General features: G+C 39.0%; 1 protein-coding gene across 2 annotated transcripts in view; it reads left to right on the top strand.

Moving 5' to 3' along the window:
• The first annotated feature begins 7450 nt into the window (after positions 1-7450).
• Positions 7451-21554, top strand: part of caln1 (calneuron 1) — a 55044-nt gene continuing 40940 nt past the window's right edge. Inside the window, exons 1-2 of one of the 2 annotated variants that reach the window (XM_005745021.2) lie at positions 7451-7951; positions 16143-16264. In XM_005745021.2, the coding sequence (XP_005745078.1) occupies positions 16150-16264 (115 nt within the window). In that variant the 5' untranslated portion in view covers positions 7451-7951; positions 16143-16149. Of the gene's footprint in view, positions 7952-9141; positions 9520-16142; positions 16265-21554 lie in introns of those variants that run through there. The other variant, XM_005745020.2, reaches the window with a different exon arrangement.

Below are 21554 nucleotides of genomic sequence, written 5' to 3'. Positions count from 1 at the left end.
GTAAACATATGCAGATGTTATGAACTTCTCTGCTGTAAAGTTTGTTATTTTCATGTGATAGTCTATGAGGATTGTTTATTTTTTGAAGCCAGCTTCAAGTCCCATGAAAGGAACCGCGTCATTTAAGCCTTGGCTTCATTTTTCAGCTCCAGAGGTTACCACTTGTTACCTCATTAACATAACCCGGAATCTATAATCTACCAATCTAATCAATCTATCAATCTACCCGTGAGTATGATCAGTCACAAACATGGGCAGGCCCAATCCACAGAGTAACATAAAAACAAGAAGGAAACTATAATATTAGAAAAATATGAAGCTGATAATGCAGTCTGAAAGCAGCACAGCTCCTAGAGCTAAAGCGGAGGAGAGCAGAGCAGAAAGAGGGACTGTGCACATGTAAAAGCTCTGTATGAAAAGCACTGTATTAATGGGTGCACTTCAAGACTTTTGAGTGGCCACAAATAATAGAAAAGCTCTACATTAAAAAAAATAAATCTAAAATTAAATCCAAAAAAGGCAATCTAAGGAAAAAGAGATCGTCTCATTTAGCAAACTTCACTGCCCATCACCGAGGTGCCATAATGATGCCTATAATTACTTCTGTATTTCATTGAATTAATGAATTGGTTCAATGAAGAAATTCCTATGTTATGTAAAACTTATTCTTAGATATTCTTTCAGCTTTAACTTTATCAGTGTTAAACTGTCTGAGAGCAAAAAATAAGCACATCTAAAAACATAACACAGACTGACTTCCAGTGCAAGGCTTTATTGGTTATTAGGTTTTTGTTTTATATGTATAGATCCTTTATCTTAAACTAATCTGCTCCAGAGTAGATTAGGTCTGAAGAATAAGTTTCCAAGATCCTATCAAAAGCAAATCCAATTTGTAAAGAGTTGAACTTCCTTCTCTGAGCATCAAAACCTTCTTCATTATATAAAGTGACTTAAATGGTTATGTATTAAGTTAGGATGCTGTTGTAGTTGAAGGCACTGTAAGAAAGTTTCTACGAACTGGTGCACATCATAAAAATGTGCTAAATTACAATCTCAGCCAGAAAGCCAGAGATAGTTCATTCAATGTTCTATGTCCAGGAAGCATATGTAGCACAATTTCATGTAAGAATAATTGACTTGGCTCTATCCTGTTTTCATCCACTTACAGTTGGTGGCTGTGTCTGTATGTACACTAAATCTTGCATTAAGACTTTAAGGATGCTCATTAGAATAAACAACGTGGCAACAAAGAGTCAGTGTACATGTACTGGGAGCACACAATGCTTAGTACATCTCCTTTTAAATATATTATCATTTAAATTGAGAGAAAGAGAGACACAGTAACAGTCTGGATTTCAAAAAGGTTGTCATATGCTATTTATATGTTTCTGTCTCATGGAGACTGTGTGTCGTCTCAGCGAGCCTATTGGTGGGTTTAGAGCACATTATTCTGTAACCTTTATGTCCTGTGGTTCGCTATCTGCTGCTCAGTTTGACTGATGAATGGATGAGAGGCAGGTTAGCAGACAACAAGCCTGGGTTGCACAAGGTGACTGAAATAAAGACCTGTGATACTTGCTCCATCCATCAGGGAGCATCCATCCATCTTCTTCTGCTTAACCAGTTCAGGGTCAGGAGGGGGAGTTGACACCCTCTCCCAGCTGTCATAAGACAAAAGCTAAGCGATAAGCAACCACTCACACCTATGGCCAGTTCAGAATCACAAGTTAGCCTAACCCCGGACAGAGGCCCTCCAGCTGGCGGGTAGATTCAAACCCAGGACCTTTTTAATGGGAGGCCACTGCACCATTGTGCTTGCCCTTAAAGAGAGATATTTTTTAAACTGACCTTTAAGATGACGTTTTTTAGCTAACAATGTGTTAACGGTCTGTCTGCTTTGCCCAAAAATTGAACACGGTCTCCTTTGTCCTTTAAATGCAGGTGAGTCTTGTTCTGTGGAGGTGGTTCTTCCATGATGTGCCATGTGAGAAGACAGATGGTTTGAAAGAGGAGCAAAGGAGGCTATGCATGTCTGCTGTGAATAATCATTGAATAGATCTCCATCTATCAGCCAACTACAATGCAGTCTTAAAATCCCATCCCAGGTGCTTCAAACCCAACTCACACCTTGATGACTCAGGTGACCTCAGTAGGTCACATGATAGGATGGGGCAAGGTCTCACAGCGGTTTCACCCCGCCCCCCGAAGTGTTGGTACTGTAGTAACTTTCTGGAAGTACTTGCACGAAGTTTTGTCAAACTCTGAAAATAATTCTATTTTAATGAAAACATGCAAATGCAACTTTTACCAACAAAAATGCAACAAAATATCCCTGAAAATTTTAGACAGAGAGACACAGATTTCTAGGACAGAAATCTTTCTAAAATATTCTTATACTGTAACCACCAACTGAAGATTACCATATGAAATGCTTTCCTTTTTAAATCACCTCTCTTTAGATCAGTTCTCCTTCATTCATGATTCATATCCAATAAGGTTATTTTGGCACATTTACAGACAGGCTGCTGTGATGTGTAACTCCAGCCTGTTCACTGCAGTTTTTGGTGATTAAGAAGCTGAGGTTGAGTAAGTGAATCAGTTTAATGTGAAAAATATTAATGTAATGTAAACAATTGTGGAGCTATTTTAAAATATGTCTGTTAAAGCAGGACATTTGCCTTAAATCAGAACCGTCTCTCACTGGGGTTAGTATTCTTTTGTTCTTAAATCAGTTTAGTTTCATTTAGTTTCCAGAATAAGTTTTCTGGTTTTAGTTTAATTCTTATTGTTTAAAAATCTGAGTTAAAAAATAACTAAACTAACAAATACTCTAAAACTAAGAATATTTCCTCTGTTTTGTTTTGGTTAGTTTTCCAAGTTAAAAGTAATTTTAGTTGATTTTTCATCGTTTTCTTAGAAGCTTTCTTTCTTTCTTTTTAAATCTTAGTTAACTACAATATTTGTTCACATATATTTTAACTAGAATAACCTTGTCTCTCACTTGATCCATGACAACAGCACAGCTTTGAAATTTGTATTTCGTCTGCTCTCCAGATACCTGACCACCCAGCGTGATGGTTTTTTATTTTTCAGAAGCCATGGATCTGACCTCCGTGCAGAAGAAGAGACTTGCTCAATTATATTTAGCCACAGCTCCTTCTGTCAGTAACAGGCTAAACCATGGTAACCGTGAACTGACTGCACTATGTTCCTCAGACAGGACTTGAACTTGAACTGAAAGGTTTTTTCTCCAGAAAAATAAATAAATAAAATATCTAAACTCTTGCTGAATTATAAAAATCGCCAGGGTGTATTTTTGCATTTACTTAATCAGATTTATTTGTACTATTATTTGTCCTCACAGCATCAATTGGAAAGCAGGCAATTTGAAAAGCTGCTAGTTAACAGGTCCTGTCTTTGAACTGTGGGAGGAAAGTGACACTAAAGGCTCTAAACTGCCAGAAGTGTGAATCTCAGTGTGAATGTGTTGGACTGCTTGTGTGTGATGGAGCAGCAACTTGTTCTAGGTGTTCTCTGCCTTTTGCCAATACATTCAGAGAAAGTCTTTTTGCCACCGTGTCATAACATTATTGTCACAGAAATACTGTTGATCAAACTCTATTTTTCCCTAGTGCTGAAGTCCAAAATCATATTCATAAGGATTGTTATTAGCGTTGGTTATTTCAGTTTGGTTTTAAACCAGAGCTCATACCATTGCTTTAAAGACATGGATGGTAAGCTCCCATTTCACCGAATCATAATGCAATGAATGAGATATTCCGAATCATGCCTCTGACAATAGCCATTTAGTATTCACATAGTTCTAAAAAGACAGTCCTCCTCTTTGTCCCCTACAGAGATAAGCAGCAGGGAGAAGCTTTGTGGTCTTCAGCTGCTGTCAAGCCTCATCGTTGAGGACTTTCATTTTGTTTCAGCAAATCCAGAGCAGATGAATTGATGCATTAGATTCCATTTTGAAAAGTTACATGAAGCCACAGCAAAACCAGAGACATTGTGACTCATTCCATCAAGAACACACACACACACACACACAGGCTCAGAAATGCTGTCACACTGACACATGCACATACACACACCTCATGGTGATGAGCTTTCTTTGGCTGAACTAAGCACAGATTGGTTTCGTGATGCATGGTAGCTGTATGTGCATGTTCGGATGTGTGTGTGCAGAAAAGCTAATATCAAAATAGCTTTCAACGCTGCCTGCTTGAGGTGTATCCTAAGCCCAGAGCTGAAAAAAACTGCTAAGACTGCAATTTATTCAAACATACTTCCTCTAAATTGCTTGGTTAATGACCTACCAAGCTTACTTGTTTACCTATTATAGGGGTTTCTTTATAGCACAGCCTCAATGAGAAGCTCCTTTTCAAGTAGTTATAAGACAAACAAAAGATAATCTTGAGTTGGATTAGTTGTTTGTCTTCTCTTGTTGTTTTTACATTCACAGAACCAGCATAACTCCCATCCTATAAGCTCCTTTTAATCAATGCAAAATATTTTTGTCACAACATCCACGTAAATCCAAACAGTAACCCTCTAATGCTGGTGTCACAGTGTATTTAAGCAGCTACGGAGTTACAGGCTGTTCCTACCAAAGAGTATTTATGTATGCACTTCTAACAGCATGAGGGTCAATCTGCAGGTAAATAATAGACCTCACCGGAACCCACAATCAGCTGGATCAGGGTGATTTCTCTACTCTGATTGCAATGTACAGGACACTGTAAAAAAAAAAAAAAGAACTGTTTCATAAAAACATGTCTGCCTGTTGCTGATGTAGAGTCCAGAGCAGCAACACAGTAGATATGTGTTGAGGAAACATTACTGAACATAATGAGACATTAATTTTATAAATTCTGGTCCTCATTATAGTCATGGCAGGTATACTGTGTTACTGACAAGCTGTGACCCTAAAAACAAGCACTGTCCCTCACATTGCTCCTCCCTCATCACATCTGGATTCAAAACACCAATATGGCAACATTGAAACCACTCAACGTAAGACATGAAAACAGGATTCACTAACAGATGTGTTGATCTCATCCATCTTTTATATTCACAAGTAGTTTCTTGATAGTCTGTAACAGATCATGGACTGTGTATAAAACCTTTGTTTTTGCCTTGACCTTCTTGAACAAGAGTCACATGTACACTTGCTTCTAATAACCCCATGCAGTGCGTGGCAGCTTTGCATTGCACAGGGTTTTGTGCTCGCTTGATAAAAGGAATTTCATGTTTATTGGAGAAAACTGTTATTAGTCAATATGCAGTACATCCAGCGTTTCTCAGACTACACTGTAACCAAATTGTCTGCCTGCTGACTCACTCCAAGTCAGACCGGGTGACTCCTTCCAAATGCCTTAAAATGTGAAAAATAATTGTTGCAACCCTGACAGTATAAACGTGGGTGGCACTTTTGGCAGGACCTTTTTTGTCCTTTGGCATTCCTAGTGGGCACATTACCCTGAATCTAGAATACCACTATTAAACATACAATACCCTGTTAGACATAGGCATTCATTTGATTAAACTGACAGGAATAGGAATAAAGAAAGTGAGTGGGTGTGTGGAAAGAGCTCTGCCGTCAGCCTCGTAGCCTTCAGCAGAAAACAGCCGCTGACTTCTAATCATTATTGAACAGAAAACCACGTATTATTTTCATTACTGGTCAGCTTCTTTAAATGACTTTAGTGACTCATTTGGAGATAAGTTCCCATTGTTATAGTCTTTCTGTATATAAACACTGCCTCAGAACTGAAAAAAATGTCAAGGTAAAATTACATTTGGTTAAAATTTTGTATTTGTATGCATAGAGGCTGCAAATAATCATCAAAAAAGCATTTCACGTACTGTATTGCAACAAAGCTGGGGCCTCCGGTTGCTGAAATGCTGGCTAATTGCAAACAAAGTCCTCATATTTAAACACAGACACTGAAAAGTATTTTCACCTGCAAATCACCAACTAAATACTAAACCTCTCTGTATTTTGATTCCTTTGAAGAAAGTTTATTTTCTGGGAACAGCTTTCATTAACTATTAAAATGTGAACTGGCAACACTGAAAAGTAAAACGTATATCACTCTCACGTTAACCTTGAACAAAAAGCAACCAAACTGAAGGGCCACGTGGGCCTGCTGAGACATGAGAACATGAGAAACACCTATCTAATGAGGTCTGCAGTGTATTCCGCTCAAACTGGTATAGTAAAGGAGGTTGAGGTAAACAACTTCCTTTCTCATATTAGGTACCAGATACTCTCAGACTTTCTGGGAGATGTCCGTGGTTTGCTCACGGCTGTTCTCTCACAGTATTTCTCCTCATTAAGGTAAACTAATTCCCTGTTTCTGTTTGAATCTGCCTGCATGTCCGCCAATAAGACAAAATATCCTTAAGGCAATATATCATATACATGATCAGTGCACCAAATATGGACATTTAACAGCGTGCAGTGAAAAAGAAGTAATTTGGGAATGTGGTGGTGGTAGTGATAAACAGAGGGGTGGAAAAAATCTGGGAAGCCTTTTAGTTAATGAGACACATCATAAAAAAGACTAATAATGACACAATGTGAAGTAAATACATCCATTTGGTTTCTTATGGGCTTTTTAGGGGTCTTTCTTTCTTCACATGATATTATACTGTATGGTAGATGACTGTCTGGCAGTGCACTAAGAATCAGAATTGCTTTAGCTTTTTGTTTGGGCGACATATCAGGATAGTAACGTTATTTTTAGCAGCAGCTTTCAGCTATAGATTTCTTCTTCTTCTTCTTCTACTCCTGTACAGGATAACTTCATTCTGTAAATGCATGTCTTTGCTCAGTTCTGAACTTCATTCATTATAAATTTCTCTTTTTCTTAAGGAGACATGTTGTTCAAAAGAACACACTGCACCTGCAGAATGTCACTGCAAGCCTTTCTGATATATTCAGTCATTCATCAGAGAGTTTGTTGCCGTTTTTAGTCATCAGTCTTGTTTTGGGTTCTGGTAAACATAAGCCATTGTTCAGCAGTCTGAAGTGGAGAGAGAATGTGTGATTAAGGCTTTGTTTGGTGAAGCAGGGCAGAAATGATGACTGAGCGTTGGTGAAAAACCTGTAAAAACTAAGCTCTCTGAGGAGCAAATACATGAATATTGGAGCAGGGAAGAGAAATTGTTGTATTGTATTGGAAACAGAATGTATTAGGAAATATGTTTTCTGCTGCTGGCAGTAAATTAATTTGAAATAATCCTAACACACAAACTTAATTTGGCTGGTTTGGCACGTTGTCACGTCTGAAATTTGGAGAAGAGGCGGGGTAACAGAAGAAATGTGTCCGGTTAGGTGTTTTCAAAACGGTGCAGGTGTTTCCTCCGCTTGAAAATGAGACGATAGACCACGATATAAGCAAACAAGTGAAAACAGCCAATCCGCTGCTTTCCTGCTCGGTTGCGTATTGGTTTGGATTGAAGCGTCTCTGTTGGGCACTGGGCTGCTCTCATCAATCGTACTGACGCTCGGCACTTGTGTGTGTGGATCTTCACTCCTTGGATTGTGAGTTTGAAACAACAGACCCAGGGCAGTGATTTTTTTTTTTATTAGATTCCGCAGTCTCTGTGAGTATTAGGGGCTACAGCTAGATGATAAAATATTTTAAATGCTGATGAGAGTTTGGCAAAAAAGTGCAACTCGAATAGATGTGTCCAACTGCTGCTGGACTTCAGAAGCTATTAAAACACACGCTGCCCTGCCGGTGTAGCATGGCCACGCTGCACTGTCAAAACAAAGGAATAACTAACTAATAAGAAAGCAATCAGCAGGATCACCGTCGTCAGGATCGATCGACACGGCTGATTGAGGAGTCCACCCCAAGTCTCTAAACTGGAGCCTACTGCGAGCATCGATTAACGGATTTGACAGCTCACCTTCAGACATCTAACAGCCTCAGAGGTAAGCAGTGGAATTCAGGGTATAAAATATCTTCACTGGGCAATGAATTGGCTGCAGCGTATCATTGGAAAATGGGGATTTTTTTTCTTTGTCCGCATTTAATCCCGCAAGTGCTGCGCTCAGCCCCACACCTGTTGTTGCTTGGCCCCGTCAGAACCAGCGGGTGTCCACTCGTAAGAATCTGCGGGTGATTTTCGCTGCAGTTTTTTGTGCCTATGCAGACACTATGGAGACTGGGTGAAAAATAGGCTTGAACATAAGTCCGCATGATACTTCGTTTTCCCTTCTATGCACTGACATTTGCGCAAGATTTCAGTCTAATAAAGTCTAGCACATTGTTCCTTAAAAAAACAAAAACATGAATGTGGTTTAGCTTAAGCAAAATCGGGTTGAGATATATTTTCGACTGAAGTAGGTGTTTCTGTGAGCTTTGATTCAAACAGCATAAGATCTGAGCTGAAGGTGTTTAAATGAGAGGGTGGATGCTGTTAGTGATGATGGTAGCTGTTGGAAAATGTCATTTCTATCACACTGATGACAAGAAAGCGCGGAAAGTGTCTGTCTTGTATGTATCTTGGGTCGATGTGAGGAAGGACTTCTCACTGTGGACCCCCTGCCGGGACGCCGCCCCCCTTCCACCATCCCCATCCTCCTGTTGCGAGGCGTCCAGCGCGCACTCCTGCTCCACACGGTGGCGCACGCTCTTATAAGACTCTCCCAACATGTTCCGCTCTCTGTGGTTTCTCCCAGCAGGTCCCCGTGTAGACCTGCAGAGCGCATTGTAAGCAAAACCCACTGGGTTATTGGGACCGTCTGTACAAAAACACCCTTTCAGCCTTTTTCACGTTACCTATCATTTTTCTTCCTATTTCCCTGTTTTTCGTCTCTAATTAATCTCTAATAATTCACGTGTCTTTATTTTCTTTTTCTTCCTCTGTATCTCTCCCTTTCTTTTCGCCTCGCCCTTTCTCCCTCTCTGTAGCTTCTCCGTGTGTACTTTGCCAGTACAGCCGCAGGCAGGCAAGCAGAGCTGAGTCTGTCATCGGGACTCACTAATGAGCCCTCACTCCATTTCCCCATGTGGAGGAATGTTTGCGCTGTAGAGTGAGCGAGCGAGTAAGGGGGGGAGAGAGGGAGACAGACAGGAGAGGGAGGGACGGCGGGAGTGAGTAAGAAGCCAAGAGTGGAGTGTGAGAGGAGCTACCGTACCTGCTGCTCTCACTGCTCAAATATTAACAACGGATTTCAGGGAACTGATGCTGCTGCTCTGGGACAAACCCAAACTGTGGAGGCAGCTGGGTTCAGTGGTTTGTGGACAGGCACTGTACTGCTGCTGCTGGAGGCACTGCATATAAAAGACTGATGGAGGAGGAGGTCACAGAGCCGGATCCTCAGATGGTGGAGCCCTCCAGCATGCCATCGCCAGAGACACATGCGGAGGTAAATGGAGACTTGCCGGGCAACCCATACCTGAGGGATGATGGGACAGTGGACGTGGTGGAGAGTCCGGCAAGAGAGCCGGTTGTGCTGCAGTATCCTACAGAGTACAATCTCAGCCACCAGTGTGGGTAAGAATCATCATATGGGAGAAACAGAGAAATGGTCTGTTGCTGCAGGGAGCAGCTGATAATATGTGCAGAGAGGTGGCACTTCTGTGGAACACTCCCGTCTTTTCTTTTCTCAGTTTGGAGACTGAATTCAGCTTTGTAGACTGAATTCAGCTTTGTAGTGATGGTTTGATGAATTGGCTTTGCACTCACTTGGCCGATGTTTAAACCCCTTGTGTGCCTTTGCTGCCCAGTCGATGGCACTGGAAGTCATAGAGCCATAATTTAATTTCACAAAAAGTCCATATTTCATTGACAAATGGAAATGTTTTTCACGTTATGATTTCAACAGAAATTTGTTTCATTGCCTGTTGTGACTTGTCACCTTGCACACCATTCGAATAGATAAAGTTGAATGATCAAAAGCAACAGGCAATTAAATAAGTGTCACCATGACTTTTGAGAAGGGATTACTTTGTTTTCAGGTCTGTTTTAGCAGCTGTGTTGTGCATTCGCTGTATTGTATAATATCGTCTTATGGTCAATGTGTTTACACAAACTGAGTCATCAGATGGCACCAAAGAGCCTCACACCACAGAAACACCATTGTAACCGAAATGACCAACTTCTGGTTTGGTCTGGAAATTATTATTTTTTTCATTGTTTTTATTTTAACATCTGTCATTTCTCTAATTGGCAATTTATTTTATGACCAGTTGACAGCTGACTATGCTCTCATTTTAATCTCTGTGATGAAAAATGATCTAACTACACACAAAGTTTCTGCTGCATTTATTTCTGTGGTTGGACCTTTTCAAGAAATCTGCCAGTGTAGCCAAACTTCAGTCTGTGACATCACATCAGGTGGTTTTGTTTTGCTGTTACATCTTTGATGGAGAATGTATTTTTACACAAAGCTGTCACTGTATTATGTCCATTACGAAGCTGATCTTGTGGCTGGAGCGGCTGCTGTTGGTACACATTGTTCTCCTCGTGTCCCGCTCTGTATTGGCCCATTGCTGTTGGCTGTTGTGATGCAGGGTCTGATGTAAGAAATTGCCATCTGGCCTCCTTGTCATGCAGGAAGCTCTGAGTAAGGCTGTGCTCTTTCATCAGGTTTTGCTTTTTTTCAAAAGTGAAACCTCAGAAATGAGGATGGGCTGCTTTTGCACTTTTGATGCAGTCATGGGTCAATTAGTGATTTCTTATAGAAGAGAGGTGAAGGATTCAAGGGACTGAGTTGTTTGTATAGTTATGAGGCAAAGCATCAGTATATTGGTGAAACTCAGTTTGATCATTTATATCACATCATATATTTTTTGTTCAGAGAGATAGTGACTGTTTCTGGACATTTACATACAGTTACAGCATGAATACACCTTAAACGGAAGTCCATTGTGCTTAAATTGTAGTGCTAAAATGGCATGAAAATTATTGAATTGAAAGAACGTATTTTTATTACAGCTCAATTCCATTATATTCAAACAAACATTAAAAAAGAGCATTTGGAGAGTATCTGCCCATAACAATGAAATATTTAGTGTTTTATAATTTTTAACATTTGGGATTGTTTTGGCTTTTGATGTGCATGTTCAACATTTTTTGTGACTGTAATCTTTGGCATCCAGTTGATGGACAGTTTGCAGTGGAATGAGTTCATCATGTCTTCCCGCCAGTTATTTGAGGACATAAGACATTTTAATGGCAGCTGCATAATTGCAGCTTCCTGCTTCTTCCTTTGGGGTCAAACAGTTTTGATTAGTCATGTCACCTTTGTATTATCCTTGAAGTGTCAGCACAAGTAATGCTTTCCCCGTAAGGCATGCAACTTTAGTGAGGTTTTATTTATGTCTCAGGTGTAATAGGGTTCATTTTTGCAGTGACCCAGTCTTTACAGGACTAGAAAGTCTTAAGAGTATTAAATTGGTGCATTAATAGTTTGTTCTCTCTTCAGCTAATGTGTAATACTAATATTTAAAGTGATTAAAATGCTTTGAAAACAAAGCTGTGAATGCTCCAAATGGCATTTAATTTTCTTAGAGTTGCCACCTTCAAATAAAAAGTGGCTTTTAAAATGTCTTTCTTATATTACTGATTGTCATCCGTATTTACACAACCATCTACCATGAGTCATCTGTGGGAACTTTAATCATGAAAAAAGGAAACATGAGCTTCACTTTGCTCATACTCAACTTCAGCCTTTTTTTTTTTTTTTTTTTTTAAAGCATGACTGCTAAAAACATTCATGGACTTTTATCCATCTGAGGAAGATCTGTTTTTAAAATCATGTTCGTGGTTAAGTTTTAATGTCAAGGTTTGTGGTTGCATTGCAGAACAGTTCTGTGTTCTTTTTTTGAGCTTTTAATCTTATTACTTTTATCTTTGGGATGAAAGTTGAGGATCTAAAAAATTAGAGACTTCAGACTTTTATCTGTGACCAACTCCTTCTCACCTGTCATATTTAGCTGTCACCTTTAGTACAGAACCACTTAAAAAAATCAAGACTCTTGATGTGACCGCTCGGCCCATGATTAAATGCCACAGGTCTAATCACAGCTAGTGCGAACATCAACAATAGTGTTCAGTCAATTCATGCACTGTCCTTGAGCCAGATTCTGACTCCTAGCTCACTCCCTCACAGACTGAAAGTCACTTTGTGTAACAGCATCAGCTAATGGCCTCAACCTATTGTAAAATTTGAGTTACTATCCTATAAAACTAAAGGGCGGGTTTCATCTGCTTTTAGTGCCATGTTCTTTTGTGAATTTACATAAAATGTACTTTTGGGCAAAATATCTTCTAATCCATTCTAGTAAAAATGAAACAATTAGTGGATTAATTGCTTTATGGATGGTCTCTTAAATGTGTGAGGATATGGTGCTTTTCTTAATTCTTTGTCATTGTGAGCTGGATTTTAGGCTTTTTGTCAGTCAGAACGAGCGCAGTGATGACATTTGAGCGGATCATGTTGTAATATTTCTAAAACAATTGGTGATTTAAATAAGTAAACGACTGAAACCAGTTGTTTGTAACGGTTTGTAATCGTCCATCTTCAAATACATATACAGAATTTGTCATTCTGTGCCATTTCAGTAAAATCCTCAAATACATATACAGAATTTGTCATTCTGTGCCATTTCAGTAAAATCCTCAGGAACATCTGCTGATTTCTGTGGTTCACTTTTATCAGGCACTCGATCTGAGTATTAAATTCCATGATCTTGCCTCCTTTTCCCGTTCATCTAATATATATATCACAGCATGCAGAGAGTAAGGATTAGATGAAGGGAAGATCACTTCTGATTTAAGTGATTACTGCATGCTTTGTTCCTGAAGGGCAAATTAGCTTCTTCAGCTGAGACCTTGATCAATTTAATCAGATCTAATGATGCTGAAAACTGTGAAGCGCTCTGTTCTACACTGTCTTTTTAAGGGGTTGAAGGTCAGTGTTTCATGGTCTCAGCACATTATTTCACACTTTATCTTTTGTGTTATTAAACACCATATCCTTGAGATATTTTAGTAAAGTGTTATCTAAATCTTATCCTTTCTTAATGTCCCATAGTCTTGATGTACGGAGCCCCGCAAGGGACATGGGAGAAAATAAAATTACGATAAACTTTTGCTACATCTCGCAAAACTAACTCGGGATCTCGCAAAAGTTTTGCGACATCTCGCAAATGTTGAATTCCAACAATGGCGGCAGCTACTTAGTTGTAATATTACTCTTTCTGGGTCACAAAATAAACTTTTAAAATATTTTGAGGCGTAAATGTAGCTGTGTAAACGTCAAATATCTGCTCGGATTAGAAGATCACATATTTGAAAAAGTGCTCCGACGTTTTCGGAGATGTCTGACACGCACCATCTCGAAGCTAACGGGAGGTCGAGACCTACTACAGCCGAACACCGTCCTCCCAGTCGGCTTTGAGCTGGCGGCCTCCGAAGAATGCGGCTAAAACGTTTGCAAGATCCCGAGTTTGATTTGCGAGATCTCGCAAAAGTCCGTCTTAATTTTTTTTTTCTCCCATGTCCCTTGCGGGGCTCCGTACCGTATTGATGTGTAATTACATTAGTCTATATTTCTTTTTATATTTCATAGTCGTTTTTTTTCTTTACATTTTGAAATTGAAACGTAAATGGACATATTTGGCATGAATAAATATTTTGTGCCATTAACTGTAAGATGTCAGTCAGCTATTTCAATTTTAACATTTACATTAATTTCCACTGTCACTAAAAATACTGTATTACACCATAAATATGTGCAGTGGTAGGAAGACTGCAAGTAGCCAGTATTTACACAAGACAGTATATTCCTCTACAAACCTATCAGGAAGTGTTTTACAGTGTGCATTTAATTTAACAAATCTTAGTCAAATCAAATGATAGCATGAATAGCACATGAGGAAGAGATCGAAGGAATTGTGATGGAGTGGTGTGGGCATAACTGAATCAGCAGAGTGATAGCGGGAAGTGTCAGATTGAAACGTGTGAAGATCTGAAATGGCTAATACCACTGACTTCAGTGCTCTGCTTGAACTAACATCATGCTTCATTTATGTATTCTAAAATGATTCTTTACTTTATGAATGTGTGGAAATAATTGAATATGTCTGCCACAGCAGCATACCAGGTTAAACCTAGTATAACTTAAAGGTCATCCTTGATTTAGGGAATTTAAGGAAAAAATGTCACCATGTGATTCATTTTCAACCAAACAACTACTAAACTGGGTTTTTGGTGAGATCAGGTACACAGATGACTGATTTAAAAAAAATAATAATAATAATAACAACTCAACAATTTAATTACTGCTGGTGTTTAAAATTCCAGCAATCCAACAGACTAATAATTCTAGCTTGCACATAAACTCTTACTACCTGTTAAGATGCTCAACAACCATCCCAGGAATGTAAAAAGTAAGAATTGGATTTCTGCTGCTGAGTGTCATTATGTCATTCATTCTTAGTCTTGATTAGTGTGAGCTTTTCTGCTGAATGCAGAATCTAACGAAAGTGAGAAAACTCACAATGGAAGCCACAATTTTCCTCCACCCTGAGAGTACACACAGTGCTGTTTCATCCTACAAAACCAAAAGTTTGCACCACAAACTGCCTTTTAATTAATTTGTGTCTCCATTGTCTGCTTTCAAAATATTTTCAATATGATTCTTGTTATCGTAATAAGCCATGTGTTGATTTCTGATATGAATTGAAAGTCGCCCTTACATGGTAGCCATTCTGATCAATAGTTCCCCAGGCAACACAAATGCAGAAAAGTACCTGTGTAAATCAGCTGACATCATGTGGGTTGGCTCGTAGCGATAAAGTTGAAAGAGCGGACAAGAGGGATGATTGTAATATTCAAAATGACAGCTGAGAAATGGCTGAATAATTGATGAATTAGGAAATGAAAAATCCTGACATTACGCGCAAGAAAAAGCTGCTCCTAATAGGCGGAGCTGCAGACGTCTTGATGTGCATGCTTATTAAACTGACAAACATGCAAGATGCAGAGGCCGGTTGTGAACTGCGAGGCGACAGATGGCTGATCGTTGTTGCAGGATGTAGGAAAATAAACCTTTTGAGATAAAAGAAACAAACAAAGAGGGAAATATTAATGTATAACTATAAACTCCTCTAAAACCTTCAATGAAGGCTAAGAAAAGATCACCCCTGGCTTATGGTTGTTGTTATTTTGGTTTTGCAAGAAGAATGAGCAGCATGCCTTTGTCATAAAAACCTCTAAATATAAACTAACAGATTTTGAGGGCATAAAATTACTGTAACCCTAAGAGTGTAAAATCTTTTCCCTTTTCACATTTAGATGTATTCTAAATATTTTTGTCTAAGCTCTCATAACTGTGAGATGTATGAAACTCTGCTCTGCTGTCAACTTAACCCGTAAAGGAGATGAAACAATGACAAATGTGATTCTTTAGTTTGGTGCAGATCATTCAGTTCATTCTAAAAATCCTCTATTATGTCAAAGAAGCATTTCCTCAAAGGGCTCATCTAGATGAAATCCTGTCGGAGATCTTATCACTAAGATCTCAGTGCTTTTACTTTCCCCCTGTGCCCTTGAGCTTTAATTTATTGAATAATTAATTACTTCAGACTCATTTGCACCTACATTGCACACAGGCATGCTCATATGCACCTAACGTAGGCATGAATTCAGCACATTCACCTCGAGCTACACGCTGTGTTACTTTCCATTTAGTGAATGAGTTCTGTTTCATTTATGAAGCATGTTTATGCCGCGCCTATTGGATTTGTTTTAGCAGTGCCAGAGTCACAAATGAGCGAAACTGTCGCTTTAAAATCTGATTATTTCTTATTTTCTTCTTGACTTAATTGTAAGTTTTGTTTGAAAGGGAACCTGCGCAGCTCGCAAATCAATTCTCACAGTTTTTTCTTTTTCTGTGGCTAATTTGAAACCCTAATAAGTCAATTCCACAGTGATGTTGCGGGGACCATGAAATGTCACACACAGAAGCTGCTGTTTTTAGAAATGTGTAAGGTGGGCTTTTAATGGGTTGTTTGTTTTTTGGAATTAATCCTCCAAGAGAGAAGACTCCCGTACAGCTCCTCTTTTCTACCCTCACTGCTGTCTAAATGATTTCTTCTATTGTCTCTCAGGGAGAAGATGCCGTTCCACCATGTAACGGCAGGCCTGCTCTACAAGGGGAACTACCTGAGCCGCTCGCTGTCCGACAGTGACAGCGATGTGTTGGCCAGCATCTCTGTTGAGGAGCTTGACGGTAGGACTCTTCTGTAAACTGGCTACTGTCCTCCCTTCCTTATCCTTGATGATTTATTTAAAGTGAATAGGCTGCTTACAATCTTCCTACCAACATAGTAATTGGCAACATCATGCAGCTAATATATTAATATTCATTACTGCTATATGTTGTTACTCAAACCTGAGAAGAAAATCATCCATAAAGGATCTTCTATTAAAAAATAAATAAAAAATGATGTCTTTTGTGTCTTCAGCAAAAGCAAAGCCAGGTTTAGGCTTTTATTCACCAGCTGTTAACTTATTTATGCAACAAACACAAGTCCAGGCCTTGAGTTAAAAAAACAAAACACACATTTTAGTGTGACCTGGAAATGTTACTGCATACAAATGATTATAAAGCCACTGTGGCTTCATGTTTAGTTACACTTCATGCCAGCTTAAGCAGGGTGTAGGAACAGAGTTAACCCTCTCCAGGCAGACGTTGCAGATTTGCAACAGTTAAGAACTAACAACCTGATTACCCCACATACATATTTTATGACTTTCTCAGAAGTACCACTGCAGGACATGGTTGTGCATTAGCAACAAAAAACTTAATTTGGGCCTGAGAGGGTTAAAGGAAAAAGTTACAAAAAGGTCAGAGAACAATTAGCCTGTAATTGAAATCCAACAAAGGTATTGAACATTTAAAGAATATTTGACTGTGTGTAAAGGGAAAAAATTATGTGTAAAATAAAAAAACAAGTATTTTGGACAATAGGCCTGTCCACACTGTAGACTCTAAACCTATGTGGATCTCTTTTTTTTTCCCCAAAAGAGTCTGTTCTGTTCATTTTATTGCCAGAAACACTTTGAGAGACAATGCGGCGCTACAACACGAGCAGCATCTGCCTCACCGAGTCAACCAGCCACGGAAATGCAGTATTCTCTACATAGCTTATCTTACCAGGAGCATTTGTGGTCTGCTGGCCTCTCTCTGTCCCAGACGCTGTGTTTATGAACCCTTTGTTTTGCAGTATGTCTGAGAGTAATCACCTGGGCCCGTACAACACAAACCTGATCAATAATGGTCTGCTGGAGTCAGCAATAGCAACCTCACAGGTAGCAAACAAGCTAGACTTCCCAAGACCTTGAAAATATTAATCTTTTGATGCAACATTAAGCTGCTGCCTGGAAAATTGGCATTGCAAGGCATGGTAATGGCCAGATACTCTGTCAGGGTGGAGTTTTAATATGCACGAAGGGATTTGCTGTGTGTGAATTCCTCATTCCTGTTTCAATGGGTTCACGCTGTTTAGTGAATACGAAATGATCTGTGGTTATAGGGTCCTGATGAGGTCCATTTAAAAACGCTATGACTGAGTCACTGTAGCCTGCCAGCACTGTAATTACTGCATAAGTATTTACCCTGAATTATATGCTGGATGGTATTACAGTGGGTTTGCAGACAGGTCACTAGTTTGAATAGTGAAAGTCAGTAGAACCAGGTGTGACTCACTCAGGCCCTCATAACTGATATTGTTAACAAAATGTGTCTCAGTCGTGCAGGTTACTTTTCCCAGTGATGTCTGTGATTGCTACCAATGTCCACTATGTCATTTAGAAATTAAACGAGAAACAAGAAGCTTTTCTGGGGAATTACATGTCGGAATAAAACCACGACTTGTGGTGAGGGGAGCAACTGTGTGCTTGGCTGTCTGCAGGTGCAGTGTGAAGTTTTGTGCCAACTAGAGGAGATGAAGAGGGGACTGTCGGTGATGATCCAAATTTTTAGTATTGATTAGTTTTTTGTTTTTGTTTTTTTAAAACCATTTTTTTTAAACAACTATGGTGTGGTAAGGTAGAGATCCAGAAGTTATACATCTTACAATATTCCAGAATATTAGCCTGCTTTCATGTGTGTTTGGGATCTTTGTCCTGTTGGAACATCCAGTTGTGTCCAAGTTTTAGCCTTCCAGATGTTGATTTGAGGTGAAGTTGAGGAATTTGGAGGTGGTTCTCCTTCCTCAGTATTCCATCCACCTGTACCAGTACCACTTGCAATAAAACAGCCCCAGTGCATGCTGTTACCACCACCAAGCTCGACAGTTGATACAGAGTTTGAAAGCCTCACATTTTTTTTTTGCATGCAAGGACATCTTTTTTTCATTGAGGCCAATCTTTATCTCGTCTGACCATAAAACGTTTCTCCAGAAGCCATTTGGCTTGTCCAAATGGGCAGCTACAAATTTCAGTCAATTTTGAAAGTGTTGATTTTTGGAGCAGGAGCTTCTTTTTTAAGCTGCACCCTCTTAGTGCATGGTGATATAAAACTCAATTTATTGTGGACAGTGCTGCTAGTGATCCAGCAGTTTCCTGGTCTCTGAACATCTCAGGCAATTTCCTCTCATCTGAGGGTGACAGTTTCAGTGTTCATCCAGACTTTGGTAAAATGGTGTCCAAATAACTTTGAACTTTGAATCTACAGTTGTTTAAAATTGACTCCAAGAGACTTTTCTATCTTGTGTTAATCTACAGTTTTCAATCATTAGAAGATCTTTAGATTATCACTGTCTTCACTGACTCTGACTTTCCCATTGTTATGAGTATTGTTTAATCCAGTGAGTGCTGTCTAACAAATCCTTCTTATCCTGACAAAGACAAACTGCCAGCTTTATTCAATAGTGATCACTGATAGGTTAATTGGCCTTGTCCTTTTAAAGAACATTATAGAATCTTCAGCACTACTATTTGAGCCTGTATGTCCATCCAAAATAAATTCAAATGTGTGCACCCAAATTTTTTGGTTTTTAGAGTCATTAAAGATGTTTGTGGGGCAATCATTCCACTCTGGAAAAATAACAGACTTGTAAACTTTTAACCCCTGTAGCCCTTCAGTTTCAGTCCCCTGATACAGATTACTCAGCCTCTGCGTTCTGCACATGTAACACTTCTGCTTCACAATATTTACTGTTTGTCCAGGGGTATTAAAAACCTTGCAGCTGCAGGCTGAGCTCTCATATGACTGGTAGTGTGGAATCATTCAGCTGTTGAGTTTGTTGTTTAGTTTGTTAATGTTTTATCTCTCAGGAGGAGCTGCTGCTGCCAGCAGGGATTACTGAAGATAACAGCAGGCTCTTAAGTGTTTCTCACAGTAGGTACACCACTGTAAGATTTAAAATATGTCAGTCATTACAAGACTGCTGGCAGTTGTTCACCAGAAGCTGCACTGGAAGAGGGGCAACTTTAATATGTGAGGTTGATCCTGACCAGTGTTTTCACTCCATGTTACAGCATCAAAGAGAGTTCACGTTTCCGTGTATTTTCTTATAACTAGAATGGGGAAAATCTCTTGTAAGATGTAGGATTTATAACTAATTCTCAGAAACACACTCTATAAGCTGTTCTCTGATCATCTGAATGTGAAATATTGTTCATGCCATTCCACACAAGCCTTTTTGCAGCGTTGCCCTTGCTCTGTGACCTGAGTGTAATCTTAGGAAGCTCTAAAAGCCATTTGTAACCTCTTTGCACCTCATTGGTTTCTTTAAAAGTGGACAGTTTTTGTCTTATTCGTTACATAAATTGAATTATGGTGTAAGGAAGGCCCAGAAAAGAGCTTTTTGCAGAATAATAAGCCTTTCCTAACCAAGTACAAGCACAAACAACAAAACTTCAAGACTTTTCCTTCCCTGTGTGCTCTCTGGTCCATCCTGAATCTATCAGGGAAAACCATGTTAATCTGTGGCGTTAGATCCTGGAAGAACAAACTGAGCATTTATTACAAAGATGTTATTATTACATGACTCTCAGTAATATTGGGGCTGTGAAGTTTCACAAAATTGATCATAATCTCATAATATTTGAAAACTGCTACTTACAGAAGATCAAATGATTAACTGTATGCTTTGACCTTATGTGATCTCTTAGTCATGCTGTTGCTGAGTGAGGTTAGTACTCCAGGGTGAGAGTTGCATGAGGTCATTGACCTTTGGTTGCATGTGTGAATTTACAGAAACTCCTAGAGAGTCTTCATCTTTCAAGTTTTATGCAAATCAGATGACTTCATCTGTTACCACAGGGCAGCTTGAGAGAATTTAAACTAGTTCAAAAGTTTGAATTTCAAGACATAATGAATTTTTAAATCTTTTATGACTGAAAACTAAATTTATTGAACTATTTTCATCACACAGCTGACATTTCATTCAGTGTAATTCTGAAGGTGCACTGGGACAGTTCTAATGTAATAGCCTGGATGACAGACACCATAATATCAAATAGTATCGAAACACTCCACCACAAACTCAGATGAATATGCATCCACAGAGGCAGACCTGGGTGAGTTCAGTTTTTTCTAAAGGTTTTGTGAGGGTGGTGCAAGAAATTCTTCCTGGCTCTTCTTTCACAAAGCATGCTGAGTTAGAGCAGATGGCAGGAAGTCTACGGGTAATTTAGAGTTCCTTCAGCCAACCTGAAGAGAGACTCAAAGAGACACACAACAAACATTTCCAACTCCAGTGGGATAAAAGAAGCTGTTCCCACTTCTGTTTTCTACGAGCACCAGGACAGTTACCAATAGGGAAGAAACTGGTTGTGCAATTAGCGCGGAGAGTACATGATGTATAGTTCTTGCATCCTGCAACAAACACAAAGAATCACACATACAGTCACACAGTTTTCAATAAACAACTCATCTGAGGAGGAGCTTGGGGAACTGTCCATGGTGCTGCCTGTGTTTTCCTTTACCCCAGTCACACTGGATAACACAGTACAGAATCCAATACTTAGTCATTAACACAGCACCAAACTCTAATAATAAGAATTGTTGTTGTTGTTGTTATTATTGTTATTATTGTTATTATTGTTATTATTGTTATTATTATTATTTAAAAACGGTTAAAATTATAATTTAAAGTCAGGCAGCCTCTGAAAAATGTCTTCAGACATTTATCTAACAATGTAATGTTCATTCATTGTGTCTGCATCAATCAGTTATTTTATTCTCTCTGAAAATTGAAGTCAAACTGCACTTGAGGTATTATAAATATACCACTTAATTTTTTAATAATGTTCTTTAAACAATCCCACAATCCAAATCAGGCCTTTTGAGATTTCAGAAACAAAAAACATAATAAGAATGTTTTTAAAAATGAAGGTACAAATGAATAAAATCTGTTTTCTATGTAACACAAATATACAACAATTTGTTAACATTAAAAATACTTAAATACATTAAAACAAATACCATTTTAAAAATACCCATGCAATACTGTGTTGGGGGTATGAATATAAGACCTCTCTCTAACACAGGGAGACAGGCATCTGCTCTC

This window comes from Pundamilia nyererei, unplaced genomic scaffold (assembly GCF_000239375.1).
Source record: "Pundamilia nyererei isolate P.nyererei 1_Seehausen unplaced genomic scaffold, PunNye1.0 scaffold00152, whole genome shotgun sequence".
NCBI lineage: Eukaryota > Metazoa > Chordata > Actinopteri > Cichliformes > Cichlidae > Pundamilia > Pundamilia nyererei.
Note: the sequence above shows the minus strand (reverse complement) of the source record. Positions and strands in the feature narration are given on the sequence as shown.